The sequence below is a fragment of the Gasterosteus aculeatus genome, chromosome 18 (genome assembly GCF_964276395.1).
Source record: "Gasterosteus aculeatus chromosome 18, fGasAcu3.hap1.1, whole genome shotgun sequence".
In the NCBI taxonomy this organism is placed as follows: Eukaryota; Metazoa; Chordata; class Actinopteri; order Perciformes; family Gasterosteidae; genus Gasterosteus; species Gasterosteus aculeatus.
The window spans coordinates 9,236,418-9,261,511 of NC_135706.1; the positions used below are offsets into that span (position 1 = coordinate 9,236,418).

A 25,094-nucleotide genomic window follows, 5' to 3' on the forward strand; every position below is an offset into this window, starting at 1 on the left:
CTATGTCTTTTTGTACGTTCACGTCACCCTCTGCTGTGCCTTTAATCGGCGCACCAGTTTGTCAATCATGTCCGTCGCGGTGCTCAGGCCACGCCCCCCCTTCTGGAGCCCTTCCCACCTTGATCAGGATGACGTCATCCCGTTCACTAACCAGAGGTGATGGGAGAAATCCTAGATGCTGCTCCATCCTGAAAATGATGTTCTGGACCCCTCTCTCCCCCTTCCCTCCCTCCTCCTCCGCGCCCCCCCTCTCTCCCCTCCCCGTCCTACGGATCAAAACAGCCTCGTCCAGGTCTTCTTTGTTTCGAGGGCTGCCATGCACGGTGCGCGTCTAGCATGCGCGTGCTCGTGGTATGTGTGCCGGAATGCGCGTCGGCAGCTGATCATAATGAAGTGTCCCTTCTGAATGACATCATGGATTTATTTGATGTATGTGATACTTCAATGCATAGCGTCTTTTTTCTAACTATTTGACATCACGATGATGTATAATATCAATTTAGGATATTACAGTTATTGTATGTTTTGGGCAATTATTGCAGTTCATTTCCTTTTATTCCTTATTTCCATGCGCTCTCAAATAGCCGCACATTATTGTGTAATTGTGTTCAGTGACTTCTATTCAACCAGGCAGATTGGCCCAGAACACAGACGCTCGTGTACAGAGTCTGGAGCCTGAATACTGTACAGGCTTACAGGCAGAGAGTCGGTGGCTGTACCACATATTGTGTGCTGGTTTTTGTTCCCCTTCACATCAAAGAGAATACCTGATGCAGCAGTTTGTCTCCCACAGTATACAGTTAACCATTCACTGGATGTACAGAGGGAGGTTGTGGTGTCTGAGAATGTGTGTGTGTGTGTGTGTGTGTGTGTGTGTGTGCGTGTGGAGAAATGTGTTATGTAGTCAACTGTACCCGCCCAAGATATTTTAAGTACAGATAAAGATAAGTGGTTTTAGTGCCTATTGAGTAAAGAATAGGATTCATTTGGTTTCCTTTTAAACAAACAATAAGCAGACCTGTAGAGTTTGAAACTATTGTACTACTATAAAATTTGTCTTTGTCAAAAATCCCATCGCTAATGTTTCTGTACATGGGGCTGCCTGCAGTGCTCTTTGGGTATTCTCTTTGAAGAGTTCAACCCCTTTCCTTCAAGAGCACCAGTATTTCATTATTGAGTGCATCCCATCGAGCTCCCCCTCCTCGTCTGAAGCCTACAGACATTTTGGACATTCTTAGTTTTGTACCTGCATATTTAAGTTTCCAGGTTGTTTTTTTTGAGCAGTGTGTCGTCATATGAAACCAGACGTTCACCATCGATACCCCGCTGCAGCACGCCTGGCATTTGGCCACTATATTTCGCACGGGAAAAGATAACTCTGCCTTAGAAGCCCCTTTGAGAGCTATAACGCAGCGTTGCTGCAGGACCCATAGACGAAAAAACAGACATGTGCATGCATCCGTGCGCACACCTGCACACAATCTTTACTCTGGGGTGCTTGTACTTCAGCTGCTTGGTGTAAACCCAGTATCTTCTACAATGCACGCGGTTTGGATGATGTAGGTGTTGCTGGCCGTTGTGACTGTAGTTATCAGGGGCTGGTCCAGGCTAGAATGGTGCACTACAATGACCTCATCCTTAGATGGACGCAATAACAAACCTTGTAGCAATGTGTTGCGCTCTGCTGCCACCTACAGGCACTCGGCAGGAATCTCCACAACCGCACACACAAAATATCTGCCCATTGTAACTAGAGATGAAAAACGGAAGATGTTCCTGCTTATATTTTTCTTTTAATTATATTGCAATTTAAGCGTTGTGGTGTTTGTCATATACATTTTGAATCGTTAAACACAGAAACAGAAAATCTTTTACCTTAATCAAACTGTCAAAAGTATCAAATATGTCTGCATGGCTCCAGTATATATTTATATATTTTTGTAGGGTGACAAGAAAAACACATAGAAGAGGCCCCTCCAATGCAGAGTAATTAAATATAAATAGCAATTTTCCTACTCTGAAATTATCACATTTTGTCAACTCTTACACTTAAAAGAAACATCGACAATTTGTAAATGTAGTGAAGTTTGTGTTTGTCTTAATTATTAATAATTGCTCCCCCGGGCAAAAATGTAAACACCATGGGTTAAAAAGTCGCTTTGGATAAAAGCGTCAGCTAAATTACCTGTAATGTAACGTAAATTTACACATACCACAGAGAACAAAAATTGTTCTTGAAAACAATTCTCACATTTGTCCACCAGAGGGAGGCAGCCAACTGCTCCGAGGTGAGTGAGAACACCTGTTTCCCTTGTCGTTTCAACATGTTGGGGAGGTTTCCATATTCTTTAAAGAAAATATTCCACAAGGGGGAGAGAGCACTCCTCTTAGAAGAGGACCACACAGTAAAAAAGGTACAACACACATGCATGAGATCAGTCGGATCTAAATCCAAGACAGGTTTCATTTTTTTTTGCTATATATTTACTGCGGCTATCAAGTCTTTTTTTTTTCCTCGCGCTGATTCTGAACTTCTCTTGAGCAGCATTCGCTGTCTGGAGGTTTATGTGATTATGAGGCGGTCAGCGGTGGATGTCAGGTGCTGGTGGGTTTCCTGGTGTGTCTGCGGTCTCCCTTCATCCAGTAGGACTCCGTTTGCATCTCCGTCAGTCTGGAGACGGTCCTTTGGAAGGCAAAGATCTCCTCCTCGGCCGTGAACAGCGTGAGGCGCTCGGCGGCCTCCTGAAGAGGGGAACCGAGGCCGGTGTGAATGGCTGACACACTCAAATCAAACTCAAAATGAAACTTATTTCGGGCAGAGGAACTGGATAGCGGCAGCAAAAGGTGGCTGCTTTGATTCCTGGACACGCAGGATCAATGTGAGAGCAACAGCCTCTTTTTTTCAGGAATACTCACACCCACAATGTCATGTGTCAGTTTTTATGACTTTTATTCTAATTAAAGTGCAGCCATCTATGATGGCAACTGAACTGAAAGGAGGTATTTTATTTGATTCTATTTAACGTTATCTGGACCCTGAGTCTGAAATAAAGTTTGACGAATCGTTTAAAGAGAAAACAGTGCTGTGATTTACAGATGTTGCGGTCTTTAGAATAGCTTGCATTCGTTAGTGAGAGGAAGTGATGGTTATAGCTTTACCCCGCTGAGGCCCAGGTCATCCAGCAGTTGTCTGTCCCTCTCATTGTCCCCTCCGGTGTGGACAAACAGCCGCTCTAAAGGCGAAGCTGCCAGCAGCACCACTCTCACCTGGTGCATGAAGGGGAATAACAGAGACAGAGGAATGTCTGAATTATTGATCAAGGTTACTTTCTCTATTATTAATGATAACGTGAACAGTTTTTTTTATACGTACACTACATAGGTGGCTCTTAAACATATACGTGCATTTATGCATCCATGTGATGACCTGCGAGAAGAAACTGTTTTCATGTCTGGTTGTTTTACTGTACGTGGTTCTGAACGGCCATCGAGAAGAGAGCCGATCTGACGGGTCGTGTGAGCGGTGTGCGTGGAGGCTATTGAATGACGGCTGGGACGAGGTCTTGAGCTATGGGCTGCAGCATGCACAGTCTAACTGGAGCTGCAACGTTCGTGGTCACGGTGTCTGCTCAGGTGCTCTTCGGGCTGCACGCGGCCTCACAGAACCCCGGATGGGTGGCGCGACACGTTACACTTCAGTTTTTCAATCGGATGGGGCACCTTGTTGTCGTAGAAGTTGTCAACGAGGGTGGTGAAGCGCCTGGCCTGGTCCTTCAGGGTCAGCGTCAGGATCGGAACGTGGCGAATGAATACCGTGTCAAAGAGCCGCGCCATTTCCAGGTAGTCGCTGGCACCCAGAGGCTGAGAAAACAAGCGAGCGTGTTACAAGAGCTTCTGAACGACAGCGGCACGTCGCAGAACGGAGGGTAAATGCTTTCCGAATGGCGCAGATGCACGCGCGCCCACAATGTGAGTGCTGCAGTGTGGCTGCATCGGCTGTACGATGGGGCATCTTGTGCGAAAGCCTCGGGCTGATGTTCAGTCCCTGTCCTTGGTCGCTCTGCCATTCAGGATGAGTGCTCTCAAAATGAAAGTGGACATGCCAACGTGCGGCATGTCGTCGGATGGAAGAGGGAGCCTTGAAGCTCAGATGCCTGCAAAAGCTCACCGCTGTCCATCAGGCTTGAGGCTTGAACACGCGCGGCAGATTGATGTACCGCGCTGCTTTATTTGAGACACAACAGGCTTAAATATTCACTAAATCGTCAATAGACTGCTTTTTGACATTGAGCAGAAAATAGTACTGAGATTGAGGGAAGGTGATTCAGCTTAAGAGCACTGGCTTGGACAATAAGTACACACAGGCGGGAAGAAACAGCATAATAAAGAGGCAAGAGAAGTGCTTTGAATTTGAGCAGTTTTGATTAGTGGTGAGTGGATTGTGTGTGTGAGAATGAACTGTGTCCGTGTGTGTCTGTCTGAGTGAGCGTGCGTGCAAGTAAAATCTGTGCGCCCTTCCTGCATCGTAAGTGTACCTTTACTGCAATTACTCATTTACGTTGTCTTTTTCTTGTAACGTGGGTTGAAAACACATTGAGGACAAACGTTGAGGACAACTATACTAATTCTCAGTGTTGTTTTACAATCACAGGATTATAAGACCAAACAAATCAGGATAAAACACTCACTTTGCCACACAGCTCATCAAAACTACAGTCAGCGATGGAGCCACAGGTCTTTTCCAGCCTCACGTCTCTGCCCAGAACTGTGAGCAACCGAGGGCCTGTAACTATGGAAACACACACCCAATAATACAAATATCGTCAAACTGTAACAGTTGAATCCTATTAAAAATACATCTACTAAGAAATGAATTAATCCTAAACATGGGGAAAATCCTCCTCATTTTCTCCCGCTTTAATTAATTTAATATGCAGATTTCTCTACAATTTGTCCAGAGGTTTCAGATGGATCAGTACAAGAAAAAACAGTTGTAATCAATTTGTAAAATTAAAATGTGTTTGAAAACCCCCCCCATAAATGTTACTGCGCAACCATAAAACATTTTCCTCTTACCTGTCGTGCTTATTTTTTTTTAAACCGATGTGATTTGTTAAGTTCAGGAGTAATTGGCTGTAGAGATGACTACCTTATATACCTTATCACTGAAGAGTTTGGCATCAGAGTAAATTATTGACAGTACACACGCAGTACGCGTCGTCTGAAGATGGCGTTAACTTCCCTACCGCTCTTTTGACCCGAGGCCAGCTCCTCGAACAGCGCATCCAGGAAGGCCGCCGCGCCAGGCTCCCCCGAGCTGAACAAGACGCACGCGCAACACACCGGAGAAGACAAAAAGGAAAAAGGACATTAATAACGTTGAAGTGGCCACATCAAACGATGGCAGGAAAAGAGTGCGCCGGAGGATGGGCGTACTTAGCTTTTCACTCCAAACGGGTAAAAAAAATAGGATGTCGGGCTCTAAACCTGAGCATTAGCCTGTGAATACACGTCAAATGAGATTGTATAGTGCGCGTGTTTGTGTCTGTTATTGGGATTGTGTTTTAACTCAATGTAATAACGGGTGTTGTGCTCTTTTTACATACAGAGAAAGGACGAAAGCACTTGAAAGCTCCAATACGGCGATGAGCCACAGCGGTGCCATTCATACCTCGCTCCTAACAGCGTGCGCGTAATGACGCAGATAGAAAGCTGGCTTTTAAATCTCTACCTTTTTCTCATGTTCTATTGATTCCTCTTTCCTCTTTTCATGGATCGCTCGTGGTAATGAGGCTCTTTATACATCTCAGAGATTGTTTCTCCCCATTTGTGTATCTCTTTCTGCCCTTTAAAAAAAAAAATTCTCGATGATGTGCAAAAACATTTCCTGTGTGTGTGCGTGTGTGTGTGTGTGTGCGTGCGCATGTTGTGGATGCAAGTTAATGTTGACTCTTTACCAGACCTCTGCTCAGCTTTAGAGTTGAGCTGGATGCATTATCAGTGTGTGTGAGTGTGTGTGTGTGTGTGTGTCTTACAGGTAGTAGTGTTTTACGGCTGCAGCGTTGTTCAGCCTCCTGTAGTCGGTACCCGAGTCGAGACGGATTGTGTGGCAGTACTCCTGCACACGCACAAACATTAACACAAAACACAGACATACAGTAAGACAAATGAAAAGTCGCTCAACAGTAAATATTCAAAGTAAGCCAGTCTATATTTAAAAGAAATGCTTGAAGGAAAAGTATAACTTTAGGGTAATAATTATCACATAACATACATAAGACATTTTAGTTAAGACACTCTATTAGAGTAGGTTATATTTTTTTTACATTATACATATTTTTTTCACACATTTCCCTGCATGTATGGAAATAGTATTTCTATTTTAATTTCTTCTCAAAAAAATCCATTGAAAAGAACAAAACCAACAATGCTTTTGTTTTTCTGCAACACGTTGCAACTTCCCCCCTTTTATATCATCATTTTGTATCATCTCATACGGTCAGGAAATACGCAATAGCCCCAACTTGTGCTTATTTATGTTATTTCAGTGTGGCACCAACTTTCACTAAAATTCAGTGATTTCCAATTGGGTTTTTGTTTGAGTCACAGTTTGTGCGAAGGTGTCTATTCGTTACTCTCAGCCTGAGAAAATTTAGTCTGCGACAACAATATAAATATACAGTTCTCTACTTCTCGTCTGTCGAGGACAAAAAGAGCAAATAAGAAAAAAAGTTAACAAATTCAACAGCAAGTCACTGCCGTGACGCGTCTTCGTGGTTTATGGAGCCGATCTATTGTTCCTGCAGCCATTCAAGTGTGTTTCAGCGGGCTGAACTTGTGATGCAGGGTTCAAACTTTTCCGCATAGTGTAAAACGTCAACAGGATTCATGTCAGGGAGAGCACCACAAACTGTAATCATCATCTCCAGCGTTCTATCAAAGAGAAGAAAAGAATTGAATATCATCCCATCAAAGCCGGCTGACTGAGTAACGACAGCTCGGGGGGGGGGGGGGAAATTATGAAATCAGCGAATTTCTACCACTGGCCCTCTTAAGCTGCAGGATAATTAGTAATCATCACATAGCAAGGGGACGGAAATAGTCTATTCTTCTCCGCTGTCAACTTTTTATCTCCGTGTCCGCTCACACAAACGGGGGGTTCCCACTCTGAGCCAATTGGCTGAATCAGGCTTAATAACAACCTGACAAACTCGCCCTCCCCCACGCACAATAGGGAGGTGTCATTTCATCAACCTACTGTGACCCCGCCAACCGGTAAATAGTCCCTCCGAAATCGGGGGGAGAAAAAAAACAACAAAAAAAAACTTGTCACTATCGCAGCCACATCATTAAGAGTCTCAGTTTGTCTTTTTCTTCCGCCGTCTCCACCTGCGGTAAAAGGCGGTGGATGCATTTCGCTTGACGGAGAAGACGAGGCGCAAATAAGAGAGAGAGAGAGAGAGAGAGAGGGACAGAAAGACGGGAGGACTGGAAACACAATCAGCGGTGATGATTCCATTGGTTATTAATAATCAGATAAGGCCGAGGCCTTGCAGGTCATTACTTGATTAGCCATCTTGAGGGGATTGTCAAGTTCTCACTCCTCCAAGATTTCATCCGCCCACGCATTGTGATCCCCCCCCCCCACACCTCCACCCTCCCCTCACACACTCACTCAGTCTAGTTGGCCACTTAGTGTCTCCCACTCGGCTTATTCTGTATGTCGTGCCGTACAGCAGGACAGCAACAATATAGATATCTATCCATCCATGGAGGAACATATATACACGCTAAAGATGTCATGTTGAAGTCACTTTTTGACGATACCTGCTCAGTTAACTCACTTACTCCAAATTACATTTGCGCCTAATGAACCAAATATAACAGACACTATTAATCTGGATTGTTTTTTATATTGCAATGGTCAAATGACCAATTTCTTCCGTACGCTAAGGCCTGTGTTGACTTTAGCTGTTCTAAAAATACTTTTCTATTTGGAAAAGTGGCTCAAGATAAAGTGAAGTCCAACTCACCTGAACCTAAATTGTTGAGTTGATTAACACAAACTGAATTGGCTGAAACTTTATAATTGAACAATTGCCCCCAAAAAGTTACCCTTGAGCTGTGGGAAAACTGCATTGGAAACTGGCTAATTTTTTTTTTTTTCCCCCTTCTCAAAAGAATATGTCATTTTCATGGCAAACGGAATATTTTGGGGGTTTTGAACTGCTGGTTGCACAATAAGAGCAATCTGTGGTGGTCACATTGAGCATTTATCAAGGGCGTTTCTCAATTATTTTCTGACATTTTTAATACCTAACTCTAATTTAAAAAAGAATGAAATTGACAGATTCAATTAGTAAAGAAATAACTCAACAGTTCCTTTTTTTAAATTCTCGCCAATAGTCACGCCGTAACATTGGCTTTTTGTACGAGTGGTGTGAAAACTAGTCCCATACGCGGCCGGCCCACAGAGACGCAGCGTGGAAGCATTAAGAGTTCCACCACTCGCTCGACGGCGTTTACAAGCTCACGGACACAAGAGGGGCTGAAAAGAGAGAGAGAGCGAGAGCGAGAGCGAGATGACAGACATGAGAATCACAGTCTCTTTAGAAGAAAGTCATCCAAACACATGTAGCTCCAATCATGTCATTGTCCAAGCCGTCCACTGCTCTCTCTGGACAGCCGCTTAGCATAAAAACAGAGTGGCTTTTTTCCTTCTTTTTTTTATTTGTCGCTGCCCCCCCCATCCCATAACCCCCTCCAGCGCCCGCTCCCTCTACACGCCATATCTCCCTCCGTCCTTTACTCCTCAAAAAGTTGCTTTTGAGTTTTTTCAAAGAGCGCGGTGCTATTGAGCTGCAACAAAAGCCAAGGATAGCTGACTATTGGGCCCTGATGAGGTCCACTCCCTCATTACCCGGCAGCAGAAAACATTTGATGCTTTTTTTTGTTTGGCCCAGAGAATTGACCAGGCCTCAAAGAAATGCGGGGTGGGAAGGCTGAAAAAGAGACGAAGGGGGGACGGGGGAGAAAGGTTGTCGTCCATTCAACCATGTGTGTCTTACAGCCTTGTGTGGAAGGACAGAAGAAAAGGGGGCGGGAGGGATGGAGGGGTCGAGAGAGACGGGGGAGGAAAGAGAGAAAGCTTAAAACACTGCCTTTATGCCGGCAAGTTCTGGACGACTCTTCTGACATCAAAGTGTTTTCAGTAACTCGGGAGCTGCTGTGTGTGTGCGAGTGGGGGTGTATCTGGTGATTTTATTCATTCTTGGGCAGCCGGGGAGGAGGAGGGAGGACGGGAGGGAGGGGTGGGGGGGGGGTACGTGACAATGTGAACACCCTAATTACACCTAATGATCTATTCCCTTAAAGTGTGACCGCCTTGGGCCAGCGACGGTTTGTTCTGAGGGGTCGTTCTCACAACCTCCCCCTGCCTCGCCCGCTCCTCTTGGGGAAACATCTTTTGAGTTGCAGGCCCCACCTTTTCGGGATCCCGGACCCCACTGGACCCCCCACCCTCAACCCCTCTCGAGCTCCAAATGGGGCCCAAAACCAGACCCCCCCCCCCCCCCCGAAATCCGCGTGGAGTCGCCGCTACCTGCACCTGGCCAACGGCGGCGAAGCGCTTCGGCCCTGAGCCGCGCTGAATGGGCTCGATCCGGTGTGGCGTCGACTCAGCCTCGACCTTCACAGGCTGAGCGGGTCCCCCCTCGACAAGGAGGCAGGTTGACGATGGACTGTTGACACACGCAATGTAAAATACAGCGGAACTCCGTCGTCTCCCCGGTCCAAAAACCACCCGCCGTTCTTTTGGAAATTAGAGAGTAGCGGTTTAGATTTAGAGACGCTGGCCTCAAGCAGAGATGAGAGACTCTCAAACCTCAGATGGTTCACTAGTTTCACTTTGCAACAAAACGGTGCAACAGTGTTTTTTAGTATTAAGAGTATTGTGATCAGGAGTGACACATCTTGCATCTGGCGAAGCGGGTGATGTTAATTAGTTGTCTTATTATTATTATTCACTATCTGCAGTAAACACACACTAAATACTCTTTTCTTTACATTTATCAATTTGTTTTTTAGTCCGCCACTATTATCAATTTCATGTAGTTTCCTTTTTACCTGACAGTTGTGTTATGTGAGTACTAACGTCACCAACAATCTATTACTGAGATGTGAAAGATCTGCTTATGCTCCTGTAAACAAGTGTATCTTCATAAAAAGAGAATCTCTTTCCACCCATAACATCTAGAAAGCGTTCATCATACTGAGTGTTAGGACTGAATAATGTCATGAGCACACAGTACACCCGATATTACGATATTACAAATGTGACAACAAGGCAGAACATCAAGAGGCGAGCGGCTCGATCGAGAGTCGGACAGAGGTTTTAAATATACATGTTAATGAGGCTCGGCGACATCTCTGAATTAACCGTTGCCTTCACATTGCAGGTGGCCTGCTTTACAAATCAACACATACTGGAGCGAATAAAGCGCCTTTGTGCTCGATCAAACACATTTCACGCGCTTACAATAAAACAGTGGGAAGACATCGGCCATGCGGCGGGTAACTGGATCGATCCCAAATTAGGCGATAAATACTGGAACTCATTCATTGCGATCAAACGGAGAAAAAACAGATTTGCCCCGTATTAATTGTTCGGTTTTGCCGAGGCGAGGCACTAATATGAAAAAGTGAGGTACGCCCTCGAGGCATAATGAGAGCGGCACGGCCCCGCCATTAAGCGCTGTGGAAGACAACGAGAGTCATCAAATATCAACATTAATTTGATTTGAACTGGCAGGCTCTTCACAGGCAGTCCTCCTCACCAAGGTCTCCATTGGAGGACCACGGCCCTCTCAGTCTTCACTTTCCTTTCTTTATCATCCCGTTTTTTTTTTTTTTTTTTTTTAAATCTCATCAGCAACCGCACAGCACACAGCAATTATTAACAATAAGGCAAAAAAAAGGGGAAGGAGAGTGGATCAAAAGAAAGGTTAAAAACAGCCGGAAACGCAGATACTCAAAATGGCCTCAGGGTTGTTGTCATGTTTTCCTCCCCTCGGCAGGCATTGTAAAGTCACTATGCTACCAAAATACAGAGGCCTGACCTTGGGTAAGTAAAGCCAGCGAGCAGGGATAGTAATAGAATAAAGAGCGGGGATGGAGGGCTAGAGAGAGGATGGGCGACGAGGAGTGGAGTGGAGAGGGAGGACAGTTTGTGAGAGAGAAAGAGTGTCTTCGTTACAATACTCGCGGTATCCATTAAAAAAAAGCCCTTAAACCCTGTATTTTGCAGAACTCTGAGCTCTGCCATGGCTACAAAGAGAGGGAAAAAAAAGCCCCAACAACTGAATGGGTTCCCTGATGTAGTCTACACAGAGACACTAAAAGGACAAGAAATTACAAATGACTGAGTGGATGGACAAACTAGAAAAGGTACTAAAAATCGAAAAAGCAGCAAGAGACTTTTAGGTTTGGGGAGATGACGTGCTTCCCATGTCTGGCAAGTGAGTCAACCAGAACATTTCTACTTGATTTAATTAGTTCCTTTTACTGCCACAAGGAAACTAGGGGATGATGGATTTGAGAGGAAAGGGGGTCCAAACTAATCAGAAGTCAATAGTTAAATACAGATGTCAACCCAGGCGGACACAAGCAGCAGACCTCTCGCACTCCGGCTCAGGTGATAGGGAGGAGAGGTCAGAGGCTATTTTCGTACTTTTTTTTTTTAACACCCTCATTCACTCCCTCTCCCGCTATGGAAGCACAGGCAGGCGCGCTGCACCAGGGAGGAGGACCCTGCCAGCATTAATTCAATCCACCAAGGGTCAGCTAGTTAGCGGCGTGACCTCGCTAAAACATGCTCTAACTTCACAGGACGGTCAGCTGGGGAGAGCGAACCCCCCCCCCCCCCCCCCCCAACCCCAACCCCAAAAACCAGATGGCCTCACAAAGGGGAACATGGAACCCTGAAAGAGAGGAGGTTGGTTCGGGGCAGAAAGGGACAACAGGCATTCAGGACCTTGATAAGGGTGGATTAGAGAGGGCAAGGGTGCTGCCGGAAGAGTGGGTGGGGAGCAGCGTGACTCCAGGACCCCCCCTCCCCGCCACCCCCCCAAGGGTTGTAGTGCGCGTACGTTGGTGTGTGTTTGATAAAGATAAAGTGGAGCTCTAATGATCATAACTGGCACGGTTGTTAAGAGCACCAGTGTTGTGCTTTACTATTATTATTTAAATGTTAAAAGCCATGAAATGAAACTCATTTTCAGAAGAACAGTGTTTTTTTCTACTCAATTATATTGGTGTAATTCAGCAAGACCTTTGCTGAAAAAAATGTACACACATTTTACATGACCTTAGTTTGCTTTAAGTAAGTTTTTCTAATATATAGTCTAAGAAGCCACGGCACATTTGTGGCCTCATACGCTTCAGTTGGTTATTGCCATTACTGTTTAGACTAAATACCAATAAAAGGTGCAAGAATGCTGCCCTCCTCTGCTGCAAAATGCATGACAGGAAATTATTATGCAATTATTTATGATCATGATCACTCCAAACACATCAATGATCGCCTGAGATGCAGCCGGGATAATGGTGCTACCTGCTTAAATTGCAAAGCAGATTTTTTGCTGGAAATGCTAACCACCACATCGCTCATCTCCTCTCGCCTCCCCTTCCACCCCCCCCCCCCCCCCCTCCCCCTCCTCCTCCTCCCCCTCCTCCCCTTTACTTTTGAAATGCAAGCAGTCTGGGTCAGTCACTCAGCTCATCCGCCTGTCTCTCTTTCACATTACCTGTGCTCCCTCGCTCCCTTTCCTTCCTCCCCGAGGCCTGGTATGATCAAAGACAGCTTTGTGACACTGCGCGAGGCATCCGGGAAGCACACAACATCAAACCACTAAATGGCAACTTGCAAGACGGACACAGAGGGATGAGGCGCACATGCAACCGCGTGTGTGTGTGTGTGTGTGTGTGTGTGCGCGTGTGTGAGATAGACAAATGAATTAATTAACCAGACAAGAGAGAGGGATGACTTTGTCTCTACCTTTAGCACGTCGATGAAAGGTAGGAAGGTGTCCCTCTGAAGTCCGTTTTTGTACAGATCTGAAAGAGGAGGGAGGGCTTGTATTAGAGCTGCTGTTTAGCCTCCTAATAATGTCATTCCCTCGCCGCAGATTGGCAGATAAAGTGGCTTTTGATGAACTGAAGGATGGGTGGGGAGGCACGACAAAAGGACTGGGACCAGGAGAGAAAAATGGATTTCTCTACCGGCAGCGGCAGCAACATAAAATTCATTACATTCCCAAACAATGGTGGCGGGAGAAAGGACCGTCGCCTTTTCAGCGCGGACAATGTCCGCAGCAGCTCCCTGAATAGATGTTTCAATTAGCTCGGCTGGAACAAATTACATCTGAAGTAGCATCCCTGATAGACGGATAAAACAGATAGGGATTCACACACACACACACACACACACACACACACACACACACACAGCGCGCACAAAGACGCACACCCACGGACACATGGCGAGGCTTAAGCTCCCTCCGACCGAGACCGTAAACAAGCACTTGATGTTGATGTTTGGGCTCAAGCTTATTACGGACAGTAGACTCGGAGGCGACGCGCTCGCTGAAAACTCCTGTATTGTGATCCACGACGCACGGCGGCTGCTGCCGGGAAATAGTTCAAAACTTTCAGACAAAACGCCGGATTTCCTTCCCACGCTGTGTCAGGAGACGCAGTGACATCCGGGAAGACAGAGGACAGCAGCACGGACACTGGACAGTGTGGATTTAGTTATAGGTTACAGAGATTTCCTGCTAATGATCATCACTCAAAGTGTCAATTTACACTTTGTTTGTACAGACTTATCATCTTAATGTGTAACTCTTAGAGGTATAAAGCAAAGCATTTAAGCATATTTTCCAAAATGTCAAATGTCTTTAAGACAGTAAAACGTGTAAGCTAAATCAATCATTTTGTGTTTTAAAGGACTATTATGATAATCCCTCATCGGGGGGGTTTAATAATGACGTTGTACTGTATATTGCTTAACATAAATGCAACCAATGGTGCTGACGAAGACAATTATTACTGGTTAAATTACTGAATAATTGAACCGACTCACCGCCTTTAATGTAAACTACATGCACCGAGGGTGTTCCACTCCAAAAAAACACACCATTTATTCATCTAACCCCACTAAATCCAATTAAACTCCTCCAGCGTATAAAAACAATAAAATGCTACTTTAGGCGGTTTTCCTAAATATCCCCCTCAAAACACATCCAGGGCCGTTTGATACCGAGATCTCCACATCAATAAAGATGGGAAACGTATGCCTTTCATGTCCAGTTGTCTCTTATGGCTTTCAGTGTTCCATTAACCATGTAATTAATACCAAGTAGCCTCTCTATCAAGTTTGCAACGGTTTCTGCGCTTTGTTCTTAATAGCTGGTAAATATCAGAGCCGGCGTCTTTGTCTCGCAGAGCCATCTTGCTGCCATCCACTTCTACCCACTCAAGACTTTGAGACCACGACAAGAAAGAAAGACCTGAGATGGCACATTGTGCATTTATCTCCACCTTGATCACCGCCTTGCTCATTCTTCCTCCGGCCCGCTGCACCGCCGGCAAATGCGACATCAAAGCTTGTTTAAGGGTCGTTGTGATGCCTCGAAAAGTGAGCGCTGTACCAAATGTTCCGAGCCTTTTTCCTCGCCGTGTTTGCTGTTGACAGGACGGAGCTCGGCGCGGCCTCGTGAAACACAATCGCTCCTTGCTGGAGCCAAGCACTTCTGAATAAATGAATTAAGTGAACATTAAGTGAGTAATGGAGATGTATGCAAAGCAGGTGAATAATGCGGCGGGTTTAAGGGGAGGCGAGGCTGACATTGATGTTCCGGGGAATATAAACTTGGTATTTCAGCTGCAGGTAGGTGGCGTGTGTCGTCACTAAGAGGACCTTCAGGGTTGTGGCATCGTTACTTGTGTTATATTGTCTATTTGTCGGGAAAACGACTGGCCAGGGCCTCATTTATAAAATCTTGCGTAGGATTTGCGCCAGAAGTGGCGTACGGATGAAACATAGGACGTGCGTACGCACAGAAATATTCAGACTTATAAAACCGTGCACACGCACCTCCTACAGTTTTCCCTTAATAAATCACAATCACTTCTAAATGCAGCGCAGCTTTTGCGGCTTCATGTTGCCCATATATAGTCTGTGGAACGCCCACAAATGAATATTCATCGATTGCGAAATCATGACTAACACGAAAACGAAGAAAAGCAACTTCACTCAGTGTGAAGTTGAAATGATCATTGGCGAGGTGGGAGGGAGAAGTAAAATGCTCTTTGGAGGCACAGTATGGACGTCACTAATGCCAAAAAGGCACTTGAGTGGCAAAAGGTTGCAGAGCAGCGCTGCAGCCTCACAACCTCGGGCCGTGGCCGAAATAAAGAAAAAATGGCCTGACATCAAAGTGGATGCAAAAAAGCGTTTATCGCGCCATCGCCAAAGTGTGTCTGCCACGGGGGGGAAAGGGGACGCCGGAGCTGTCCCCTCTTGATGAGAGACTGGCGGCAATGATCGGGGATCGGGGACAGGGTCTGGGCCAACATCGGCGTCAAGGGGGTCGAGGCACGTTTGGAAGCTGTGCCACATTATGTAGCACAGCGCATCACGATTTAGCTCACATTTTCAGGAGTAAACAACAACGTCCCTCCAGTGCAGCCGAGGCAGCGCCATCTGCCCTTAAACAGGCCGATGGTGGGCTGCACTACAGCGCGAATCCTTCCATGTGCCACGTCTTCTAAGAGCAAGATCAGCCATCAGCGTCATTACGCATTGTGACGGCATTATGGCTTTTTATTCCATTTGATTGCATCTGACAAGCAACAGCTGTGTTTTGAGGATGAATTGCATAACATGCCGATATTATTGCAGAACATATTTCACTTTTCTTTTTGAAAATGTGTTCATTTGTATTTCTGTTTGTTTTACGCTGCAGATCGATCAAACACGTGTTCGTGTTATTTATGGAGAGGCAGTATTGGCATTTCCTTTACACAACAGTCTAGTTTTACACACTTTCACACACGTTTGCGTGTTTCTTGCATTTGCCGACGGTTCTCAATTCACCCGTTTTTGTGCGTACGTATGGGTCTGAGCTTGCGTGAAGGACCGCACATTTATCCGTCGGGTTTGCTTTTTATAAATACCAATTATTGCGTAGAGAGCTGCGTACGCCTTCTTTTGTGCATACGCAACGTTTTTAAATGAGGCCCCTGATCTTTTATCAATAATGTGGAGAGGAATAGTGTCACGTGGACCAGATTGACCTTCGTGGGGGCCTGAGCTCTTGTAGCCTGACAATGTTTCACTGCCGACTTCAAAAAAGTTTCCGTAGATTTCCATTGTTGAAGTGGTGAAAGTCTTTTTCTGGTTCTGTGGTTCTTGTTGCAAAAGCAGATTTCATTATTTTAACTTAACAGCAGGGAAATACGCTGCACTTATAATTTGGTTGGTTCACGTTTTTCTGGCCATAACCTTCTGTTCCATTATTATCTATGATTTGACAAACGGGTTGAAGGGCATCTTTATGCAATAAAACTTGATTGTGGCTTCAGTCAGCAACATATCAACAGATTAAAGACGGCGTGAGAAAGGATGCTGGCCGGAGTGGGAGCGGGTTGTCCGCTATGCCAACAGTCCGCAGGTCAAAGCGTCGAGATACTGAATCCCAGAACGCTTCTGAAAGGCCGTGTGAAGGACTATTAGCTTACGTCCTGATGGCGAACGCACTTAGCAGTGCTGTGCCGTGTGCTTGCACACCAGTGGTCCTACCATCAGGGGGTCGGTTGGAGGTGGCCACCACCACCACGCCGGTCTCGAACAGCGTCTCAAACAGCTGCTTCAGGATCATGGCGTCGGCGACGTCGGTCACCTGGCGCGGCAGAACCAGAGAAGAAGAGAAGAGGCATTCATGAACGCTCATAATTCACGTACCGGTGTGCCTCTAAAAACGGTCAAACCGCGCCATCAACACTCCATGTTGATTAGGGTCATTCAGGTGGGCAATCCCTTTGTGTCTGGTCACGGCCTATACACACACACACACACACACACACACACGCCTCAGACCACTTCTACTGAGGACAAGTAGCCGCGGCAAGGCAGCGGCCAGTGAGCTAATAACCTGAGCGGACGTGAGAATGATTGAACGCCAGCGAGGAAACAAGTGGAAGAAAACGGGATGAAGTCACAATGGCAGATGAGGCTTCTACGCAAGCGCCCGTATGAAAGGGTGCGCGTTGTATGAGCTCCACGCGGCGATTATACACCAATCCAAATGTCCGCTGGCTTTTTCCATCTACATTATTTCCACGAGTCCACAATGAGAAATGGTCGTTGACGACACTGCAGCAAGGACGCTAAATGAAGAGCTCTGACCTTTGCAGTAGTGATCCAGTGCTCTCACTTGTGTTGGTTATCTGTCTCTCTCTCTCACCTCTGTTGTTCTTTTGCACGGTAGTCAAAGCAGTATGTAGAATGTCTGACGCGCCTGATGTATCATATTATACTACGTGACCGCAGCTTTTTTTTAAAGGAGAAATATTTCACAGAAAACAAGCCACCTTTTAAATGAATTGAAACACATGTGAAGTTACTTAGCTAATATCCTAAGAACTGGGATGTCTCGAATAGCGGGAGGACTTCTGTCCCTCTCCTCTAGCCCTCCTGTATAGAACAGGTACTTCTGATGGCTATACCCACACCATATGCCTCTTTTCATTCTCTGGAGAGTCGTCTGCTTTTGCATATTAGCCCCACTGCCCTTGCCAATACTTGATTAACATTTGTGTTAAAGCCTTGATTTTGTTAAGGAGAGGTGGCTCGGGGCATGAAATGAGTGTGTGTGTGTGTGTGTGTGTGTGTGAGAGAGTGTGTGTGTGTGCGGGTAATGAGAATCAACAGAAGCCAAGGCTGTGTGTTTCTCTGAAGGGGCCCCCATTTCCTCCGACCGCAGGATTTTATTTTCATTTCAAAAGAATCATTTAAAAAATGACCTTTTATACAACCTGGATTTGTTTATTCATGTGCCCTCAACATGGGCATAGTATGAGGGGCAATATTGATTGCTGAATGAGTTGGGGGAGAGGGGAAGAGAATGGGTACCCACAGAATGAGGAAGGTGGAGGGGACTGATGTAGCACTTGTGGAACACAAAAATAATGGCGCAATCGCCGTCAGCCAATGCCGATATTTAAATGAGCATCCAATTACTCCAGCGGCTGTCAGTTTACAGCGAGGCACACGGGTGCAGAATTAAACCTCTTTTGATGTTACACCTCTTTATGTACACAACCTATGAGCAATTTGACAGAGGTTGCACGGTGCCCCGAGACAATGGCGCTCGAGCGTTTCCTTCTCACTCTTCTCGTCTTACTTCCTCGCTCTCTTCCCATCTTTCCATCGCGGGACCTCTCAATGGCGAGTGTTCATTAAGGGGGAGCCGGTTGGGGGCTGTAAAAGGACGGAGGGAGGGGGGGGGGGGGGTTACAAATTACTGATAATGGCACGGCGCTAATGAAGAGAATGGAGAAATGTCATTAGCATTTAAGAGGATAAGATCCATCTGACCCGCCGCCGCCGCCAGTCGCTTTCTAGCTCCACTCACTTAAGGAAGCGGGAGAGTGCGACTGATACCCAGAGCCTCATTTGCATGGCTGAGTGGAGGAGGATGCTGATTGGTATAGATTTCCCCCCCCCCGACTCTCCCAACCTCGCAGCCTCTTGTTTATGCATCACAAACAACGTGCACATGTCTGCTTGTTTTCCCCTCCATTCACCGGTAGCAACAGTCGGCGCGCGAAAAAAACAGCGACGGCAAACAAAACGAATCAATGAGAGCGCACAAACAGCGCCGCGGTTTAAAATGAGAAAGACGGAGTGGATGAAAGGAGCAGCTCTTGATCCTTACAGACGCGTAGAGAGTGATTAGAGGGAGCAAGCGCACCTTCCGTGACCTCTGACCTGCTGGCATTAACTGTAATGATATCAGTAAGGGGAAGGACATTGTGCCGCTAACAGATGTGTTCGGCTGGCTAATGACGGACGCCAAAGCGCGCGTCTTTCTCTCCTCGGGGAGCGACCAGCTATCGGGCTGCAGTAGTGGCGAGTAAAATAACAACAAGTCCTGTGACGCTAATGGCTGACGGTGCCTTTCATTTCTCCAAATGATATTTTAAAAAACTATCGGCGACTCGGTTTGTTTCATTGTCACTGGAGGCCATCTACAATTTTATAACATTGTTGTATCCAAAACGGCCACTAGGTGTCCTCAGTCCTGTGTTTGTGAGGTTAGGACCCAGTTGTTCAGACAGGAAAGACACTGACTTTAATTGAATTAAAAACACTCAATTCTTGAGTTATATACGCCTGACGCAACTCCTGTGGCATCCAACTAATGCTGGCTTTGTGTTTGGTTTTAATCTCCAACATATCTCATGATGGCTTGCCTTTCCCTCTGGATAAGGACCAAATGATGACCTAGCATGACTGTAGGTCTGTTTATCTGGAACATCACTTTACCTAATCAGGATATTGTTCAGCATCGTGGTCGTTTGGGATTTTTTTTTTAATGTCATGAGACATTATGCATCCAACCGACACATAATATGCTCCAAGAGCTAAGAGTTTAATTTGAAAGACTACATTGGTATTAATTTTTAATCATCCTAGCCAGTCAATTTTTTTCATTATTGAATATAAACTTTTACTAGCAGTATATTTACTTAGCACTCTTGTCAGATTAGTACTGTTTAATCAAACGTATGCGGTTGATGTGGTTTGCTACTTGCAACTAAGGAGCAGGTTTTAAGAACACACACACACACACACACACACACACACACACACACACACACAGTAACAAACTCGCTCACCTGAAACTCATCAAAACACAACAGGCAAACTTCATTGCTGATCTCCATGGCAACCGGTGATATGGGGTCACAGGTGAACGTTTCCCCTGGCCTTCTCTTTGGCAGGCTTTGTCTCCTCCCGTGTATCCCTTTAAGCAGGACACAAGTGTCAGGCACATCTTAAAGCACACCTGCATTGGCAACCCAGACCCAATGACAATACTGAATAAAGAGGTAATTTCGGTTGTATGCATAATGGTAGACAATTAGCAGCGGGGCTTCAGGACAAACAGAGGGATATAAATATAGGATTTGCGGCGCGCGAGGAGTCATTAACTTCTGTGAAGTCAAGCTGGCAGATCTTCAGCGCTTGCCGCTGTGGAGGGGGAGGGATAGCACTCACTTTTGTGGATGTCCAACATGAAGCCATTGAAGTGGACTCTCTTTTTACGAGTGTTTTCCACGTGGGAATAAAACATATCCATGAGCATGGTCTTCCCTGTGCCTGAGAGGGATTCAAGAAAAAGCAATTGTTGCAACTCCTTGTAGAATTTAGCACCATAGAGAGTAGTATTTATTTCTTTTGTGATCCTACCAACATCTCCATAGATGTAGAAGCCTTTGGGAGGCGGTGGTGGAGGCGGTGGTGGTGGTGGTGCTGGTGGTGGAGAGGGTTCCTCCTTTGGGGAGACAGAGAGAGATTGAGGACTTGACGAAAGTACGTTTGTTTTAAATAAACATATTTTAACAGCCGCTCATCCCAAACAATAGTGTAACGCAGTTTAATATAAAGCACCCTGGTTGTATAAAATAAATTCCCGATTAAAAGACCAACCACCATAGCTGGTGACCTACATAAACTACGTTATATTCATTAACATACAAGACTGATCCATCGTTTAATAAACAAAGTATGCTGAGGCATTAAGCCACCACTACAGTGTGAGGTTTCACATTCTCCAGACTGGCCCACTGCAGGGGAGGAAGACAAAGGGGATCTAATCAACAAGACAAGCCAGGGTTCCCACGAAAGAAAAGCATCATCAGAGGAACAATGGGGGGATTTGTCAGACAAAACGGAGAGGACTGGATGAGGCTCCATTCGAGATGGAGTGGACTTGTCTGTGCAGCCTGTTTAGCGCTGCTAATTGTGATACGGTACTGTTGCATTGAGGTACCGCTGGAAGTCATTGTGCTGCCTGCCTCGTATCATCAAAAGGTCCCCGCTTTAAAAAAAAAAAGAAAAGAAAAAAGAAACGTCTTCTCTGTGACCGAGCTGAGAATATCAAGTATAGTGAAATGTCTCTGAGCCATGAAAACACATGTGGCCTCAGTTTAAATCATGATGTGCAACGATAACTTGCAACATATTTCCATGTAAGAGAACAAATGAGAATTGTTTAACACCGGGTCCATCAACAGTGCGGTCGAGAGTTGTCCATCTCTGTAACCGGGCAACGGTGAATAGCTTTGGAATTAACTAAGCGCCAGATGGAAAGGTTTGTCCTCTTAAAATTCAATTTAGCAACTATTTTATGGAGTCGGTACCCAGTGTCCACCGCTCAAGGAGCGCTTGACTCTGGCAAATGCAGACAATAGCCAATTGAAAACCAAATGAAAAAAAAAAAAAAACTTGTTACCCATCCTCTCTTGCTCTCTCTCCCTCCCTGGCCCCGTCCCCCCCGTCCCTCTGTGTCGCCTGTCCTGTGCCGGAGTGAAATACTGGAAGAGCAACAAGCCTTTCCTGTCTGCTCTGGCATAACAGTGTGTGACTTCTCCCTGACTTCCCAAGCTGCCCTCTGTCATGGCGGGGTAATTGTCAGCGGTGGCTGGAAGCCATTTCTGCCACGGAAGAGTGGAGAAGGACAAGGCTGTCCCACAGCCACTCCGTCTAGCTGAGCTCTGCGGCCTTGTCTCACCTCCCGGAGGAGTATAGCGACCGGCACATGAGCGGGAAAGTTCACATGACAGGACATGGTGACTTTGGCTTGGAAATGGACGTCTGCGGCCAGAGACGTTGTGTCTCTCAGGGAAAAGCTTAAAGAAGGAGTGATGGTACGAGGCTAGGCTGGGTCTCAGCGGTACAACTATTCTGCTGGAGACCAGCGCCAGCGTACAGGAGGACTCTGCAGGTCTGACTTGTAGAGAGTGGCTCCCTCCAAACAATGGCCCATTGTTGGCCGACCATCCGCAAAACCACGCCACATCGGGTCAAAATTAAGTCAATTGTGTTCTCCTTACGGCCTTGGTCAGTTAGCGAGGACAATGGCGGCTCTACCAAAAGGGAGAGCAGACACCAAAAGGACATTAGTATGACCTGATTCCAACCAGATGAATTGCATAAGTCCTTCAGTCAGAGAGTGTGTGTATGTGTGTGAGAGCAAATAAGGTGCAAGTGGGGAGGGGGCGGTGGTGTTGATAGCCTGACACCAAAGTATTCGTCAGAGTCCCGAATCAAAAGCAAAAAAGGACAAGAATGGCCCAGACAATGGGGATCCCCTCATTACTGCATGGAGACGGTGAGAGACTGAGAGGAGCGCCGGGACGGGCCCAGCGGGAGGTCTGCCCCGCTGCCGTCCAAAATCTCTGCCTAACCCTATTCGCCTGTGCCAGCCAACCAACCAACAAAACAACTCCCACCACCGAGTACTAGACAGTCAGCTCCCCTGACCTAAAAACAGCGGCAGCCCCCCGACACTACGCCGCTCTACACGTGCACAATACGCTTCCCAGACCCCCTACCCTCCCCTTGACCCCAGCCCCCGCTGGCCACAATCAGCGAGACAACTGGAGTACAGCTGAGCAGGACTCCGCGAAGACCCGCGTTAAGACGTCAACTAGACTTTAGAACGGAAAAAGAGTCCCGAAACGAACCGATGCCGTCGCTCAAATGGTAAACATATAATCACCCAACGTTTTCCAATATTTCCACCTATCAGTAGAAGAGCACAGCTTTTCCAGTGAGTACTTCTAATGAGTGTATATTATGTAGGGAATAGTGAAAGGGTGAATGGGTGCATGACTTCAGTCAAGAGCATGAAAATTCATTATTGAACAGGAAATAGTAGATGGACCAGACAAACTTACGTACTGTCATTTTATTGTAATTTCAACCACCTGACATAATTGTTATGAGGGGGTGGAGTTTTTTTATTGGTCACAGAGATTAACCTGTTGACATACAGGTCCAGTGGCTGTTTTTTTGCCTCTCTGTGAGAACTGAGCAGACTCCGCCCACGGATGAAGACGTATCATAAACTTCTGCAGAAAACGGGCTGAGATGCGTTTGCATGTTTGGTCAAGGTCTTGGTTATGCAGGCCTGGTGGTCTTGTATTGCTCAGTTTAATCTACAAATTTAAATGATTAGAAATTTAACGATCAGATTATGTTTAATCACATCGACACACACTTGTCTCTAATGCATCTTAAGGATACTCATGATGTGTTATAATCTCCTTATAACACTGTATGAGTAGAGTTTTAAGAACTAATAAATATGCTTAATGCTTCAAGTTAATAACACATCACAAAGAATTGTATCATGACTTTTAGGGTAAAGTAGCATACAATTTCGTGATTGCTACTCACTCACTGAGCAAGGATCATTGTTTATTAGTCCCATTCTTCAAATGAATAATAATATATTAATAGTGCATTACAACATTGTATATGAAGCTTTACAGTGGAATTATATATCACTCATAGGGGACATTATACAACATTATGAGACTTGTTTGTGCATAGATTTAATATGATCTTTACTTGACTTTAGAAACAAGGCTCACTCGGAGTAACTCTAATGATATTATGATCATGATGCACGATTGGCGTGTTTAGAGTTGTTTATAGACACTGCGGCGTCATAGAAGGTGTAACTCCTTTACCTCAGCAGCAGGTCCACCACGCTGGCCTCCAGCTGTTATTGCGCGGGACTCTTTCCCGTCCGTCCACTGACCTCGTGGGGGTGGATTCAGGTAGATGTCGTTGCTGTAGTTCTCCATGGTGCGCTGCAGCTCAGCCAGCCGCCAGAGAACCTGTTTCTGCAGAGCATCTTCTCTCAGGGAGCCGCGCTGCACAAGGCGGCCATAGTGTCCGCTGAAGGCGCAGGTGTCTGCGGCCGGGGACTCCGGGGAGGAAGTGGACGATGTCCTCCCACTGGTGCAACCTTGGGAGCATTATAGCAAAAGCACGCGCTGTTAAATGGGGACACACAGAGCTCACATTCGACACACCGTGAGGTGCGGCTGATCGGATAGAGAAGGCGATTCTAAAAAGGTTATGGACGGTGTAACTTTTAGTTAGTTACCCAAGAAGAGGGCTTTAACACGTCATTTACCCCACAACCTGAAACCTGTTGACTCATAATATAACGGAAAGACACGCACCGTTTCCACAAGAAATAGATGACAGTCGGTAGATTGTCCTCGGTGTCAGAAAACTGTCTCTTAGACAAATAAACAGTGAGTATCTGGAGGCTGCGGGGAGCATGCACGCCGCCATGATGTTTCAAAATCCCCAAAGCTTTATTGACAACACGATGACAAATATCAATCACAAGACCAGCATGGCAGTCTTGAGCTCAGTTTAAATCCAATATTAACCCATTTTCCATCGATTTATTTAAATAAACTCATTTAACTTATGAGGAATACTAAGGAAAACATAATGTTGCACATTTTGGGCAAAATAGATCTCTGTTGTTTATTTTGGATTATTATTAATCCGAATACATTTGTCGTTTTCCACGTCAATGATCTTTAAATAAATAATGTTTAAGTATTGAATCCAGAAGCACTTAAATTAAACGTAACGGCAGATGAGTTGTGTTCTTATATCTTGGCAGCAATAACGTTACACTTGGTCTGATCATACTTTTGAAATGATTAAATGCATGTCGTGTATGTTCTCCAAAAAGTTGATTATGGCCAATGTGCCCACTGGCAGGTTGTAAACAAACCCGGAGGCTGTTGGCCGACCAACGTCAGCTGAACTTCAGCTGATCGGAACTGCAGCTCTCTGGCCTTTCAAGCTCGCTATAGTGAGACGCGAAGCATTATCGGAAGTTGCGTAAATGGCCTTCAACATTAAAGGTTCTGTTAAACTTTTACAAGCGTTAGCGGGTTTTTTATGTTAAAAGTACGCAAACAAATAT

General features: G+C 45.8%; 1 protein-coding gene across 1 annotated transcript; it reads right to left on the reverse strand.

The window, feature by feature from the left end:
- Positions 1-1,773: 1,773 nt before the first annotated feature.
- Positions 1,774-24,922, reverse strand: afg1lb (AFG1 like ATPase b). The gene is made up of 13 exons (XM_040161400.2): positions 24,328-24,922; positions 23,827-24,107; positions 20,537-20,621; positions 20,345-20,446; positions 19,963-20,090; positions 16,862-16,961; positions 13,055-13,113; positions 6,036-6,118; positions 5,247-5,317; positions 4,689-4,789; positions 3,721-3,861; positions 3,160-3,267; positions 1,774-2,742 (listed from the first exon to the last, which is right to left on the reverse strand). Exons 1-13 carry the CDS (start codon positions 24,440-24,442, stop codon positions 2,596-2,598), a joined length of 1,521 nt encoding a protein of 506 aa, XP_040017334.1. The 5' UTR covers positions 24,443-24,922; the 3' UTR covers positions 1,774-2,595.
- Between the last annotated feature and the right edge of the window lie 172 nt (positions 24,923-25,094).